At 33.5% G+C, this 16,067-nt stretch overlaps 1 protein-coding gene and 1 pseudogene across 3 annotated transcripts in view; both read left to right on the plus strand.

Annotated features, from left to right (window-relative positions):
• Positions 1–7,730, plus strand: part of raraa (retinoic acid receptor, alpha a) — a 202,946-nt gene extending 195,216 nt beyond the window's left edge. For all 3 annotated transcript variants that reach the window (XM_073828113.1, XM_073828114.1, XM_073828115.1), the window contains 5 exons: positions 1,633–1,793; positions 2,724–2,900; positions 4,109–4,313; positions 6,600–6,758; positions 6,888–7,730. In XM_073828113.1, the coding sequence (XP_073684214.1) occupies positions 1,633–1,793; positions 2,724–2,900; positions 4,109–4,313; positions 6,600–6,758; positions 6,888–7,090 (905 nt within the window). In that variant the 3' untranslated portion in view covers positions 7,091–7,730. The remainder of the gene's footprint in view (positions 1–1,632; positions 1,794–2,723; positions 2,901–4,108; positions 4,314–6,599; positions 6,759–6,887) is intronic.
• A 3,423-nt stretch (positions 7,731–11,153) lies between these two features.
• LOC141298361 (VPS35 endosomal protein-sorting factor-like) overlaps positions 11,154–16,067 on the plus strand; it is a 5,496-nt pseudogene continuing 582 nt past the window's right edge.

The following is a 16,067-nucleotide window of genomic DNA, read 5'->3' on the forward strand; positions in this document are numbered from 1 at the left end:
ACTGCATCTCGAACGGCCTTTCAGTGCTACTCGTGCAAGTTTCCTGTCTTTTTCTTGCTCCTCTCATCTTTCATTCTTTCCTATCTGTCTTTCTGAGATCTCTTTTCTTTTCTGCTCTCATCATTTCCTTTTAAAATAGCATGGCCACACATCTCGCTGTGATGATAAACTTATGTTATGATGATCAAATATGATTAAATGTTTTTAATATTGTAAAATATACCAGTGTTCAAAAAAATAGTAGTAGTAATAATAACAATAATTCACATTTAATGCATGTTTTTTTTCTGCCCACTTAATTTTCTCCATTAAAATTACGTCACTGTGATATTATACAATTTATGATCAAATGTGATTTCATGATTTTAGAATGTAATGTTATGACAAAAACCAATGTTCAATTAAAGCACATGAAAAGCACATGCAGTTTAATATTTTTAAAGAGAGGGACAATATGTACTTTGTGTAGCTTTAGGATTCTTTACTAAATGTTGTAGTTCATTAAAGAAATATGATTTGTTTGTTTTTTGTTTTTTTTGGCACAATTTATTAGAATTTTCAAAGATATGCTAAAGACACAAATTTCTAGAGGGACAGCTTAACATACACTACCAGTCAAAAGTTTTTGAACAGTAGGATTTTAAATGTTTTTTAAAGAAGTCTCTTCTGCTCACCAAGCCTGCATTTATTTGGTCCAAAGTACAGCACAAACAGTAAAATGTATCTATTTTAACAGTATAATTATATTTTCTGTAATTGTATTTTCTTTCATATTTTTACTATTTAAAATAACGGTTTTCTCTTTGAATGTATTTTAAAATGTAACTTATTCCTGTGATTTCAAAGCTGAATTTTTAGCATCATTATTCCAGTCACATGATCCTTTAGAAATCATTCTAATATTCTGATTTGCTGCTCAAAAAACGTTTATTATTATTATTTTTTTTAAAACAGCTGAGTAGAATTTTTTTCAAGTTTCTTTGATGAAAAGAAAGTTCAGAAGAACAGCGTTTATCTGAAATAGAAATCTTTTGTAACATTTGTAACATGTCACTTTTAATCAATTTAAAACATCCTTGCTAAATAAAAGTATTCATTTCTTTCATTTATTTCCCAAAAGAAAATAAGAGGTGATTTAAAGCTTTTGAATAGTATAGTGTATAAAGTTACAAAAGCTTTCTATTTCAGATAAATTCTGATCTTTGGGTCTTTCTATTCATCAAAGAATCCTGAAAAAAGAAATTCACTCAACTGAAACTGAAGACTGGAGTAATGATGCTAAAAATTTAGATTTGATCACAAAAATAAATTACATTTTAAAACATTCAAATAGAAAGCAGTTATTTTAAATAATACAAATATTTTACTGCTTTTGCTGTATTTTGGATCAAATAAATGCAGGCTTAGTGAGCAGCAGCGAATTCTTAAAAAAAAAAAAAAACATAAAAAAATGTACTGTTCAAAACTTTTGACTGATAGGGTTACTGCATTGAAAGCAGATTCTACATCTTTGAATGTTATCCACACTGAATTAACTTTTTTTATAACAGTAACAGTAACTTATTTTGTATAAGTTATTTGAACATATACAATCAATATTGATGTTTGCTGTCTGTCTTTTTGACTGTGTAGCAGTGAGAAACGACAGGAATAAGAAGAAGAAAGAAGAAAAAAAGCAAGAATGCACAGAAAGCTACACGCTGAGCCCAGACACAGAGCAGATGATTGACAGAGTCAGAAAAGCCCACCAAGAGACCTTCCCCTCGCTGTGTCAACTCGGCAAATATACCACGGTAAGAGCATGTGAGGCCTGAAAGATATACTAAATGTTCATTATATATGCAAGGCTTTTTGCTAATGTTACATATTTTTCTGTGTCATCACTCATCACTTTTCATTCATTTGCAAGTAAATATCATGTTTTAGCAAGTTCGTGATCTGGATTTGTTCTGGGATTCTTCCTTGACTTCATTTAGTATTTTCAACTAAGTTTTAACTGTATTTAAAGGAATAGTTCACCCAGAAATGAAAATTACGCCATGATTATCTCACCCTCAAGTCATCCTAGGTGTATATGACTTTCTTCATTCAGACGAATACAATCAGAGTTATTTTTAAAAATGCCCTGGCTCTTCCAAGCTTTAAAATGGCAGTGAATGGCTGTCGAGATTTTGAAGCATAATAAAGGGCATAAATCGATCATGAAAAGTACTCCACACTTACTTCTGAAGCAAATGTGTTAGAATAATATCCATGTTTAAAACTTCATAAATCGTAATCTCTAGCTTCCGCTATCTGTAGATAACTATAAGCATTGAATATCATCAAAAGGATGAGGAATATTGAAATACTTTAGCAATATCACCTGCCCTACATGTAATGTGACTGTTGGACTTCTTCACAACCCAATACAATCTTCATCTGTGAGGATATGACCTTATTGTTTTGACTTTGTGTGGGTTTTTTAATTAATGAGATGATACTGACTGATAAATCAATGCTGTAATTATAGATATGTGTCACTTTGACAATAACTCCCAGAACTGTGTGTTCCCAGAATTCTGATTGTGCTTGTTCACAAGCAGACTTCACTAAACCTGATGGCCAGAGTTGATGTGCCACTGTTTCAGCCATTATTGATGCTGCTATTAATCATTTACCATAGCAGTCTAGTGTACCTGAATTTTGCCTCTCTCTCTCTCTCTCTCTCTCTCTGTGTATAGAGTAACAGCTCGGAGCACCGCGTGTCACTGGATGTGGATTTGTGGGATAAATTCAGCGAGCTCTCCACTAAGTGCATCATAAAAACGGTGGAGTTTGCCAAGCAGCTGCCGGGATTCACCACCCTCACCATCGCAGACCAGATCACACTGCTGAAGGCCGCTTGCCTCGACATACTGGTAAGAACACTCACTTGTTACATTGCTGAAGCTGAAAACATATTTTGAGGGTCACATTTGGCCAGAAGAAGGTTGTAGGTTCAAACCTCACAAGCATTCCCTTGTGAAAAAGCGTGCTTGTATTGTAGTTCACGTTTTGTTGCAGCATTATGTTAAACTGCTATTACTTTTTTTTCCACATCAATCTACATCTAATACACCATAATGACAAAGCACAAAACAGGTTTGTAACAACTTTGCAAATTTATTCGAAATAAAAAACTGAAAAGATCCCGTTGCATAAGTATTCATACCCTTTTCTGGGACACTCAAAATTTAGCTCAGGAGCATTCATATTGCTTCTAGATGTTACTACACTTCGAGTGGAGTTAAACTGTGGCAAATTCATTTGAATGAGTATGATTTATAAAGGCACACACCTTTCAGAAAAGGTCTAACAGCTGAAAATGCATATCAGAGCAAAAACCAAGTCCTGAGGTCAAGATAACTGCCTGTAGAGCTCAGTGACAGACTTGTGTTAAGGCAGTGATCTAGGAAAGAGTTCAGAAAAAAATCTGCTGCACTGAAGGTTCACAGAAGCATGTAGCCTCCATTATCCATAATGGAAGACGATTGGAACAACTTGGACTCTAGAAAATGTCTGCCAGCCCCCATCCAAGCTGACTTGAGAGGTGAAAAGGTGAGGCAAAGAATGGCAGATAATTGCCAAATGCAGATGTGCAAAGCTTGTCACATCATACCCAAAAAGACTTGAGGCTGTAAAGGTGCTTCAACTATGTACTGAGTTAAGGGGAGGAATACTTATGCAATGTACTTATTTCAGTGTTTTATTTTTAATAAATTTGTCAAATTTGCAAATCTGGTTTTTGCTTTGTCATTATTATGGTGTATGGAGTGTAAATTGATGTGGGGAAAAACTAATGTAAAGCAGTTTAACAAAATGTGAAAAAAATGAAGGGCGGTATGAATACTTTTGCAAGGCACTGTAGTTAATCCAAAACTGTAATACTGTCATAAACTCACCTCAGGTATTTTGAAGAATATGGGTAACCAAACAGTTTCTGGTTCCCATTGGCTTCCAAGGTATGAAAAAAAATACTATAAAAGTCAATGGGGACCATCAACCATCTTTCTTCCAAATATTTACTTTTGAGTTCAATATATGCAGAGTTAAGTCCAATACGTCTCCTCTCTGTTACTGTTTGTAGATTCTAAGGATCTGTACCCGCTACACACCTGAGCAAGACACCATGACATTCTCTGACGGGTTAACGCTGAACCGAACGCAGATGCACAACGCCGGCTTCGGTCCATTAACAGACCTGGTGTTCGCCTTCGCCAACCAGCTATTACCGCTAGAGATGGATGACGCAGAGACGGGACTGCTCAGTGCTATTTGCCTGCTGTGTGGAGGTACAGTACACACTCATGCTGTGTAACCTGACCTATAGGCTGCTATTTAAAGATACTGTTATTTTTACATAACATTTTAAAAGACAAGACAGTATGTTAGTGCTTTTAGAGGATAGACCTTATGCAATAATAAATATGTGACCCTGGAGCACAAAACCATTCTTAGGTAGCATGGGTATATTTGTAGCAATAGCCAACAATACATTGTATGGGGCAAAATTATCGATTATTCTTTTTTGCCAAAAATCATTTGGATATTAAGTAAAGATTGTGTCCCATGAAGATATTTTGTAAATTTTATACTGTAAATACTGTATATCAAAACGTATTTTGTGATTAGTAATATCCTTTGCTAAGAACCTAATTTGGACAACTTTAAAGGCAATTTTCTCAGTATTTAGATTTTTTTTTTGCACTCTCCGATTCCAGATTTTCAAATAGTTGTATCTCGACCAAATATTGTCCTATCCTAACAAACCATCCATTAATGGAAAGCTATTTATTTAGCTTATGCTTTTGTATGTTTTTTTATGTTTAAAAAAATGGTTTTGTGGTTCTTTTTTGTATTCCTTGAATTTATAAAAGTCGCATACTGTGCACAGTGTTGTATACTAGAAAAAAAATATAAGTTTGAACTAATGAAAATGTTTTAAAAGGTTTTTGTAAGAAGTCTCTCATACTCAACCATTTGATGAATAATACAGTAAAACCATAGCATTGTTTATTCATTTAATAGAGCTATTTAGCTTGCGGGTCTTTAGCCATTAGCTTGCGGGTAGTGTCATGATCTTCCCATGTTTTTTAGATACATGGACCTTTAGTGCCATGCAGTGTTTGGTGATGGTATTGCATCCCTTATGCTCATATAACATATAGTCGACATATATATTTTATAATCTTATATAAACATGGTCATATTAAAAAAATTATATATTACATTCAGAAATAAGAAAATATGGTCACACTTTATATTAGGTGGCCTTAACTATTGTGTACTTACATCAAAAAATAAGTACAATGTACTTAATGTGGCCATATTGCATTGCAAAACAGTTGAGCTTCTATTAAGGTGGGATATGGGTAAGGTTAGGGACAGGTTTGGTGGTATGGGTAGGTTTAAGGGTGGGTTAGGGTGTAAGGGAGGGGTCAACAGTGGTAATTACAGAAATTAATTACAAATGTAATTACATATAGGTTTTTTAAAAAAGATAAGTACAATGTAAAAACATGTACAGTATGTACACAATAAGTACATTGTGATTAATTTAAATGTAAGTACATAGTAGTTAAGGCCACCTAATGTAAAGTGGGACCAAAAATATATTTTTACATGAAAAAAAAACTTTCCATTAGAATAGTTTACATAACACAAAACCAGTCATAAGGGTCAGTTTTTTTTACATGAAGATAGCTGACATGCTATGTTAAGCTGATGCTTTACATTGATGTATGGTTTGTTATGATAGGACAATATTTGGCGAGATACAACTATTTAAATATCTGGAATCTGAGAGTGCAAAAAAATCTAAATATTGAAAAAATTGCCCTTAAAGTTGTCTAAATGAAGTTCTTAGCGATGCATATAACTAATCAAAAATTAAGTTTTGATATATTTATGGTGGAAAATTTACAAAAAATCTTAATACTTAGTATCCTAAAGATTTTTGGCATGAAAGAAAAATCAATCATTTTGACCAATACAGTGTATTTTTGGCTATTGCTACAAATGTACCCTTGCTACCTTAAACTGGTTTTGTGGTCTAGGGTCACATATTTTACAACTAAAATGTAAAAATATTTTATGTAAATGATTAAAATAAGTTTTAAAGTAACAATTCTTTAAGGTTTTGTAAGAAACAGAGTATCATAATTAATTAACGATAATTAAAGACTTACAAAATACTTACAAAATAATTTTAGTATTTATTGTGAAATTTAAATAATATAATAAAGTATAATATTATTTAATTTGTATTTTATACAATTTTAATACAATAATACATCCATATTAAAATCATCATAATTAAATACTGTAAACTATCTATACTGCCAAATAGATAATGTAATATTACAAAAAAGTAAGCAATTTTTTTTCTTTTGATTTTGAAGTGAAAGCTGACCTGAACGTTCTTGACAGTTTTCTTGAGTTTCATCCCTAAAAGCATCCATCTTCACCGTTTGCTCAGTCTAAATGCCTATGCCTATAAGCTCTCTTTCCACAACCCGGATATCTTAAGACTTTGTGAGCTAAATATTAAGTGAAGTGGTGTTTGTTGGTTTGTGCAGATCGGCAGGACCTGGAGCAGGCCGATAAGGTGGATATACTGCAGGAGCCGCTTCTGGAAGCACTGAAGATCTACGTGAGGAACAGGAGGCCACACAAACCTCACATGTTCCCTAAGATGCTGATGAAGATTACCGACTTGAGGAGCATCAGTGCCAAGGGTGAGTCGAATTCATTCACATGACTTATCATGGATGATTTCTAATCCTATTTGTCCATTTTACTGAACGCAAAAAATCTTGTGTAGCTTGAAAAATTTAACGAAAACAACATTTCTCTTCTCAAACCAGGGGCAGAGCGAGTGATCACCTTGAAGATGGAGATTCCCGGCTCCATGCCTCCTCTCATTCAGGAGATGCTGGAGAACTCTGAGGGTTTGGAGAGTTCCTCGGGCGGGATCAGTTCACGGGCCGGCGGCGCCCCTCCAGGCAGTTGTAGCCCCTCCCTTTCTCCAAGCTCCGCCCAGAGCAGCCCTCCCACGCAGTCGCCATGACAGCCGTCGTTGACGCCACCATTAGCCACTTACCGACTACTGTGTGCCCTCCCTGACACGACAGCAGACACGTACAGAAGCACGCGCTCATATTGCCGCTCCTCTGCTCATGTTCCTCAGAGACTAAGGGGGGGGATCAAAGGTGTGTCGCCGGAATTTTGTTGTTTTCTTTCCTCAGATCAGACTGTGATTGTATTCCTCCTCGATTTCCCCACTCGGTTGCTGAGTCCCTTTGGATGAAGGGAGGAAAACCGCTGGAGGGCGAGGAAGAAATGCGCAAATGAATGGACAAACGAATGGAAGGAATTAAAGGACTTTTCTTCCGTTTCGATTCTTATGGCCTGGACTCGTGTTTCAAATGACCAGAGACTGATTTCCTACAAACTAAAAATATATATAAATATATCGAGAGAAAACGTGGAATGATTGTGATTGAGTACTGAATGAGACGTGGACTTGATGTAAAGATGCAAATGTATTTCCTCGCTTTTTCTCTTTATGCCTGTGAAAGGACAAAGAGTGAATTGTTTTATTTCTGACTGATGATAATGTTTTTCATGGAGAAAAAAAAACATTGAAAAGAATATTAATTTCCACTCACGAAATTGTGCACAGAAGATATAAAAATGGTCGCAACAAACATTGGTGTGATGTGTTCTTTTTGCTCTTTGTGTCTTTTAAGCTACTAGCAAATACCTCAAAGATTCATATTTTAATACAGTGTGTTTTGCCTAATATTTGGGAAATAAAGTATCGAAAAAGGTTTGTGCTGACGAGCTGTTTTGAACCACTGATACTCCAAAAACACTTTTGTTTCGGTTAGGTTTTGTTAAAAGTGACTTCACACCTTTTTATTTTTCAATTTAATTAAATATATTGAGGCCTTCATTCTAGAGAGCATTTGAGTGGACAAAACGTACCTTTATTTAATTACTTTTGATCTATGTTTGAATATACACTGCCGCTCAAAAGGTAGTCTTTTCTGCTCATCAAGGCTGTGTTTATTTGATTAAAAATACAGACAAAAACTGTAACATTGTGAAATGTTAATGCAATTCAAAATAGTGGTTTTCTATTTTTTTTATAATTTAAAATAGAATTTATTCATGTGATGCAAAAGCTGCATTTTCAGCATTATTACTACAGTTTTCAGTGTCACAAATCTAATATGCAGATTTATTATCAGTGTTGGAAACCTGTGATACTTTTTTCAGGATTCTTTGATAAATTAAACATTAAGAAGAACAGCATTTATTTAAAATAGAAAACTTTTGTAACAATAAACATTCAAAGTTTGGGGTTAGTCATTTTTTTCTTTTTAAGATATTAATACTTTTATTTAGCAGGGATGTGTTAAATTGATAAAAAGTGATAGTAAAGACTTATGTTTTTTTTTAGAAAAGATTCATATTTTGAATAAATGCTGTTCTTTTTAACTTTTTATTCATCGACGAATCCTGAAAAAATTAATACAGGTTCCAAAAAAAGAAAAAAAAAAGTTTCCAACGTTGATTAAAAAAATAAATCAGTATATTAAATGATATCTGAAGGATCATGGGACACTGAAGACTGGAGTAATTGCTGATGAAAATTCAGCTTTTCATCACAGAAATACATTATATTTTAAAGTATATTAAAATAAAAAAACTCATTTTGAATTGCAATAAAATTTCATAATATTATTAAAAATCTTGCTGATCTCAAACTTGATCCGCAGCAGTGTATGTCTATACCTACTAACAGTTACGTTTGACAGACTTATTACACTTTCGTTTAACACATAATAGCACATTTCCTTCCTTTTTTTTTTTCTTTTTTTTTTGTAGTAATGGTATCTATTCTACTTTATCCTTATACTCAACCTGGAAAACTTTAGAATAAGCCATTTTTGCAGCTTTGCCTTAATAAATACTTCAAGGTAGTGTTTTCTTCTCTTTTTTTTTCACACTAGAAGGTTCATTACTGCATTGCAGTGCTGGCAAGAAGCTGAAACTGGAACATTCGTCGACAGGTCTTTGAACATCTCTTTCCTTCAAATCAAAGATACAATGTTCCCAGACAAATGTTCAGTTTGCATTCAACCACTGGCAACACTTTATTTTGCAGTGTTCTTGTTGCTAAGCATAGTTATTATAGTTAGTAGTAACATTAAGTTATGCATAAAAGCAAACAACTAATCATTATATTCTCATTTGTGTGATTACATTGTAATAAGGACACTGCAAAATAAAGTGGCAGTAAAACATCTTGCTGCAGACAGAATTTTCAATAAGTTGGATTAACACTGAAATTTTAATAAAAGCCAAGATCACACATGACTGATTTGAAGTTGACCACAAGATCATGTGCAGTTCTCAATATTATTAGTGATATTTCCTCATTAAAGTAAAAAAGGAAACATGGATGCAGCCTATGCATCCTTTATTGAACTTCCTGATGTAGTCAAAAAATCTACCTTATTGTTATTATTACTTTGATTTGCTTGTTTTATGTTTTTAATATGTATTGTTACTAACTATAAAACACTTAAATTTTGCTGAATCATCACAGCTGATTTAACCCTCTGGGCCTCTTCAGTCATTTTTGTCTGAAACATTGTATGTTTTGAAATGTTAAAAATCGTAGCTTCATCGGAATGAGATGACACTTGGTGACTTTTGTTGGATTAGCTACACAAAAAAATCACTGACATGATTCAGATATGTTAAAGGGTCCAAAAAAAAAAAAAAGGCACACTTGGCTTCTTCGGCTGACATGGAAATGAATCAGAAATACGAAAAACTACAATAATTCAGAGAATCTTTTGGTGGTACAAGCTACAAATCAGCCACTGTGGTGAAAAATGTGTTCAGCAATCAATCAAATAACTTTAATGTGAAATGTTGCATTTATTGAAAAATAATAAATAAATAAATACAAAAAAAAAATTATTCTAGTGGAAAAATTGTTCATTAAAATTGTATAAATATTGCATAGTATCAAAAAAACTCATCAAAATTCAAATTAATAATCATAATATATTACTGAAAAAAAAATATATATTTCATTGATTTTTCTGAAGAAAAAAAAAAAAACTTTTTAAGGCTTCGGTCACTTTTGACCACGAAGGAGCCAAGTGTGACTCCTAAACAAAGAGGCCTAGAATAACACTAGCACTGATTTTATGTTAACATTTTAACACTGACACATTAACTAAGGCCTTAGTTAATTAGACCTGGATGCAAAAGAGACAATGGATGAACCAATATCATCTTCTAATGTTATCTGACAAAAAAAGAGACATATTGTTTGCAGATGAGCAAATGCTCAAAAATGTATTTCAGGTGAGAATATGCTAAACTTACCCCACATTGTAATAACCATGTCATACACATTTGTCCTCATAAACCATGTATGCCAAATCACACACACACACACACACACACACACACACACACACACACACACACACACACACACACACACACACACGCGCGCGTTGGGTTTACATGTTTTATGGGGACATTTCATAGGCATAATGGTTTTTATACTGTACAAACCGTACTTTCTATCGCCATACACCTACCCTACACCTAAACCTAGCCCTCACAGGAGATTGTGCACACCTTTACTTCATCAAAAAAACTCATTGTGCATGATTTATAAGCCTGTTTCCTCATGGGGACCTGAGAAATGTCCCCACAAGGTCAAAATCTACTGGTATTCCTATCCTTGTGGACATTTCGTCCCCACAACGTGATGAATACCAGGTACGCACACACACACACACACACACACACACACACACACACACACACACACACACACACACACACACACACACACACACACACACACACACACACACACACACACACACACACACATATTGTATTTTCTATCCCCTACCCTACCCCTCACACAAAACTTTCTGCATTTTTTGATTTTCAAAACATTCTGTATGTTTTATATATATGTATTCATGTGATACACATGAATGCACTGTATTATAGATCAGTTCCTTTATATAACTTGGAAAAATTGGCGACTTTTATTATGACACTACGACTCTTATCTCAGACACATCGGCATCACATGACACTGATTGAACATGGCTTCAGTTCAGTGGTAAGAAATGTTTGCATTTTAAAAACATTGATGACACTATCGAACTCTAACGCGACGTTTTTATTAAGTAGAAGAATAAGGATGAATATGCACTCTGTAAAATATTAGTAACGTTGCGAGCGATTAATCATTGCTGGAGACTAGAGGGAGCGGTAGTGTTATGATATAGTACAGTGCTGGTATTAAATTTTAATAGCATGTTACATTGGTAGCAAACATGATATTAAATGAGTAACGTTACACAGACATATAAAATAGTATTCTTATATTACATAAGGCTACTTCATGGTAAGGTATTTGTACCATGAAAATACCATGCTTTTGCTCATTTGCTGCTGCATTTCTTAGTGTTTCCAGCACTATTTCAGTCATCTTATGCATTAAAAGTCTTGTTCATATGACAGCTTCATATGTTTGTGTTCTGCGTAGGCACTCTCGGACCCGTAAATATGAGAGTGAGTTGCAGGCGTGTCGTTTGGAGGCTTCAGCAGTGGAGTTCAGTGACTATCATCCACTTAAAGCAATCACGGTACTTCTACAGCTCTCTTAAATACTCATTAAACTTTTTCATTTAAAGTATGATACTCTTCTATTGTTATTAGAGGTTCAGTCATCTTAAAGTAAACAGGGTTTGAGTGTGTTTCTATACATTTCTATCATGTTGTCTATCTGTCTGTTCAGCCACCGGCTCACCTCCATATAGCCCTGTCATACACAAGCCATTAAATCATGTCTTATAATGCTGCTAGTTAACATAGATGGTGTAGCTCAGGGCTATTCAATTAGATTCATTTGAGGGCCGGATTGTCGAACTGAAAATTTGATAGGGGCCAAGGGGTTGGGGGCTATCCAGATCTCTTTCTAGGGGGGCCTATACAATTAAATTGAAATGCATATTCACTAAAATGAACTAATATTACCAACACCAACATCTATAAAAGGTTAACATTAGCGCTGTCTGTCAATCAATAATAATAATAAAAATGCACATTTTTCTGTAATTAATCATGATTAATTGCATATTTATATATGTATATTGTCATAATTTCACACTGAACCTCCGAATTAAGGTGGAAACAATATAAAGTATATATTAAATATGCATTTTAATGGCATCTCTTTACCAATTAGCCTATTATTAATGAAGTATTGATATCAATGCTGCTACTGGTGTCTCTGTTAAATGACTTTTCTCTCAGTTTTACATATTATTTTTGTCCGTTCAACATTAAAATATAACTGAAAGCCAATATTTTCAACATTTAATAGGCTCTGAAATATATAACAACTATTGTTTATGTGATTTTAAAACAATCTTCACATAAACTAAAATTGTATATGCATAAACTATACAGATTATTATTGCCATTTACTGGTTATAATTGTGATTTGATGTAATTATATATAACTTTGTTTGTTTATCACAAAGTATATTTTGGCCATCAAAATAACATTCAAATTGGATCATAAGAGCTTTGAAGTGCTGGAAATGGCTGTGCAAAATGCTTGAAAGTCATAAAGAGCTTGAATTTGTCTCTCAAAAGGTTGTACAAACCCTGAAATGAATACTGTAAGAACATTCGACTATGCTTAAGTTGGTGACCAATCAACTTTGGTTCCCGAGTAAAGGCTGTTCTGAGCTCGGACAAGTGTGTTTGCATTGCGGTCCGAGCTGATAAACGAGTTGAACAATGCGGTGGTCGCCTTGTTCACCTCTGCCCAAATCTTAGATCTTAAAATCTTAAAAATTTGATTTCAGCAAACATATTGGATGACTTAAAATACATATCTAATGTTAATGAGGCAATAATAATTAGTTCAAATAAAGTATGAAAAGCAAGTAGTCATGGTTTTATTGAACAAAACTGTTAAAATACATAATTATAAACAGTAGAGCTAATGTACATTACGCATTATAACAAATGCCTGCAGAGGGCACCAATGGCCAGATGATTGTTTTTACACTTTAATCTTTGTTTAATCCTTATGTAATATTGACTCAACAAACATTTAATTTAAATGTCTACCTAATCTTTAATATTTGGCTATTTCTTTACGACAGAAGTGCTGCAGATACTGTAATTTGTTGAATATGTGGACATCAAAACGTGTTAACATCAGAGCAAGGGTTTAAACTTTTTTTTTAAATCGCGATGAACAGTTAGCATATTGAGAAACGTACTGATGTAACATTATTCTCCTGTGTTTGCGTAGGTTTATAAATGATTTACCTTACAAATCTAATGAAATAGCACACATTGGGTTCCCAGATTTAATTAAATCCCAGTGTTTGTTAATTGTCAATAGCATTATGATTTATTATGATTTTTAAATATGGAATGCGCCATTTCATGTATTTTGCAGATTACTCGACACGGGTAAAATGAAATCGAGGATTTTCATGAAATCGAATACTCAAATAGAAATAAGGAATCGTTACAGCCCTAGTTCAAAAGAAGAAAAAGGATTCTGGAAGCAGATTAAACCATTTTGATCTGGATCAAACTTTCAGTGTGTGTTATTTAAAAAGTTTTAGTATGATGTTTCAAACTGTATGAATTTCTTTCCGCTGTTGAACACAATAGAAGATATTTTGAAAAATGTCTGTAACCAAACAGCTGACAGTAACCATTAACTTCCAAGGGTACATAGCTAGTAGCTTAAATTGTGATATGTTGTCACATTTAGCACTGCTAATATGGCTTTGTATATCTCTGTTTGCTTTGAAAAATGGTGTGAAAGTAACATAGATTACCTGATTATGGATAAGAAAATGTGGGATTTCCAAATTTCGATTATTGTGATCAAGATTTAACTTTTTGAAGAACTGTGACAACCCAGTGTTTTCTTGATCAAGCCACTATAGCTCTGGGGCAGTTGTTAAAAAAAGTTTAATCTGGATCAAAATGATCTGGATTTGGAAATCCCATGTTTTGCTATCCAGGACCAGGTACCCCTTACTTTAGTGCTGGTGTTCAAAGCAAAATTGGATTGGATCACCCTGATCCAGAGCCAACTCTTTTTCAGATTTCCAATTCCAAATCTCTCCATAGATTACTAGTGTTCTATGGAGCCCCTAAAGGGACATGGTGTTTGGGATAAAAAAAAAAAATATATATATATATATATATATATATATATATATTAATATATATATATATATATATATATATATATATAAATATATATATATATATATATATATATATATATATATATATATATATATATATATATATATATAAGGGAGAAAAATGCCAATGTTTTGCATTCTAGTTTTGCATTGCATTTACACAAATACAACTTCTAACTGGTCCATATCTGATGATTGTGCCAATTTGTTACAAATTAGTAATTAAAAAAACCTTTAAATATAATGTTAATGTAATGTTTTTTGTTTGATATTGACAGCTGTTTGGGGATATGTTGTATTTTTTTGGACCTGTTTTTAAGTTCTATTACATTTTTGTTCCTGAAATCCACCCTTCTGCTGGGGTCATACTATCCAGTTTTGTTTGGATCAAAAGTATCCCAATCTTACTAAAACATTTTGACACAGGATTTATTCCTGATCAACAACAGGTTGGATTTTGTGGTCTAATCTGAATTTCAGAATTTTTAAGATTTGATCCAATCCGATTTATACAATCCCATTTAAACAACTGGCCCCTAGTTACTTCAAGAAGACTCAATGTGAAATAAGTACTGTAAAAAAAAAAGAAACTGTAAAACTTTTGTATCAAAATTAACTTAATAATATAAGTATTTTATCATCTTTTTGTTATCTTTCTATTTAATGACCTGATTATGGATTGCAAAATGTGGGATTTCCAATTCCTGGATTATTGTGATCCAGATTCATCTTTTTGAAGAACTGTGTCCAGTGTATTTTTGATCAAGCATCTAGGGCCAGTTTAAAAAGTTTAATCTTGATCAGCATGATCTGGATTTGGAAATCCCATGTTTTACTATCCAGGATCAGGTAACCCATCTTGCTTTTGTGCTGGTTTCCCCCCTGATCCAGATACTTACTTTTTCAAAGCCCATAAAGGGACATGGTGTTTTAAAAAGAAAAGATGGTAAAGAAAAGAATTTTGAAGTTTTGCTTTCTGGCTGTTTGGGAAGTTGGGGATATATTACATGTTAAAATTAGGTATTTTTTTTTGGACCAGTTTTAAAGTTTTATTACATTTTTCAAAAGTATTCCAATCTTACTAAAACCTTTTCAACAACACACACTGTGGATTTAATCCAGATCAAAACCAAATTGGATTTTGTGATCTAATCTGAGTTCAGTATCCTTTTTTGCTTTTGAACAACTGATTTTGAAGATTTGATCCAATCCAATATCCAAAATCTGATAAGATTACTTTTGAACAACAAGTCCCTGGTTACTTCAGGAAGACTGAATATGAAATAAGTGAACTGCAAAACTTTTGTACCTTTGTAACCAATGTAACTTAATATTTTATTATCTGTCTTTTTTTTTTAGGTGACTGATTCTAAATCTCGCCGTAGTGGGCGGAAAGGCAGCACTTCTCCTCATCATTCTCCTCCAGTTCTGTGGCTCCAGATCCACTCAGCTCAATGTTGGAAGGGACTGACCCACTCTCTCTCTTTGCTGCGGCATCTGAGACACCAACTATTCCACACAGCGTCTCTGCTGGGGTAAATTTCACAAACCTCATACACAAACATGTAGAAGTAAAATCTTTATGTAGACTAGTATCCTGATAAAAAAGTACATGTGCAGTGATAGTATCCGATTGTAATACTATACTGTAGGCTACTATAATAGTACTCAATTATTGCCATGTATGTGACCCTGGACCACAAAACCAGTCATAAGGTAAATTTTTTTTTTTAAATT

The sequence above is a fragment of the Garra rufa genome, chromosome 22 (assembly GCF_049309525.1).
Source record: "Garra rufa chromosome 22, GarRuf1.0, whole genome shotgun sequence".
Classification (NCBI taxonomy): domain Eukaryota; kingdom Metazoa; phylum Chordata; class Actinopteri; order Cypriniformes; family Cyprinidae; genus Garra; species Garra rufa.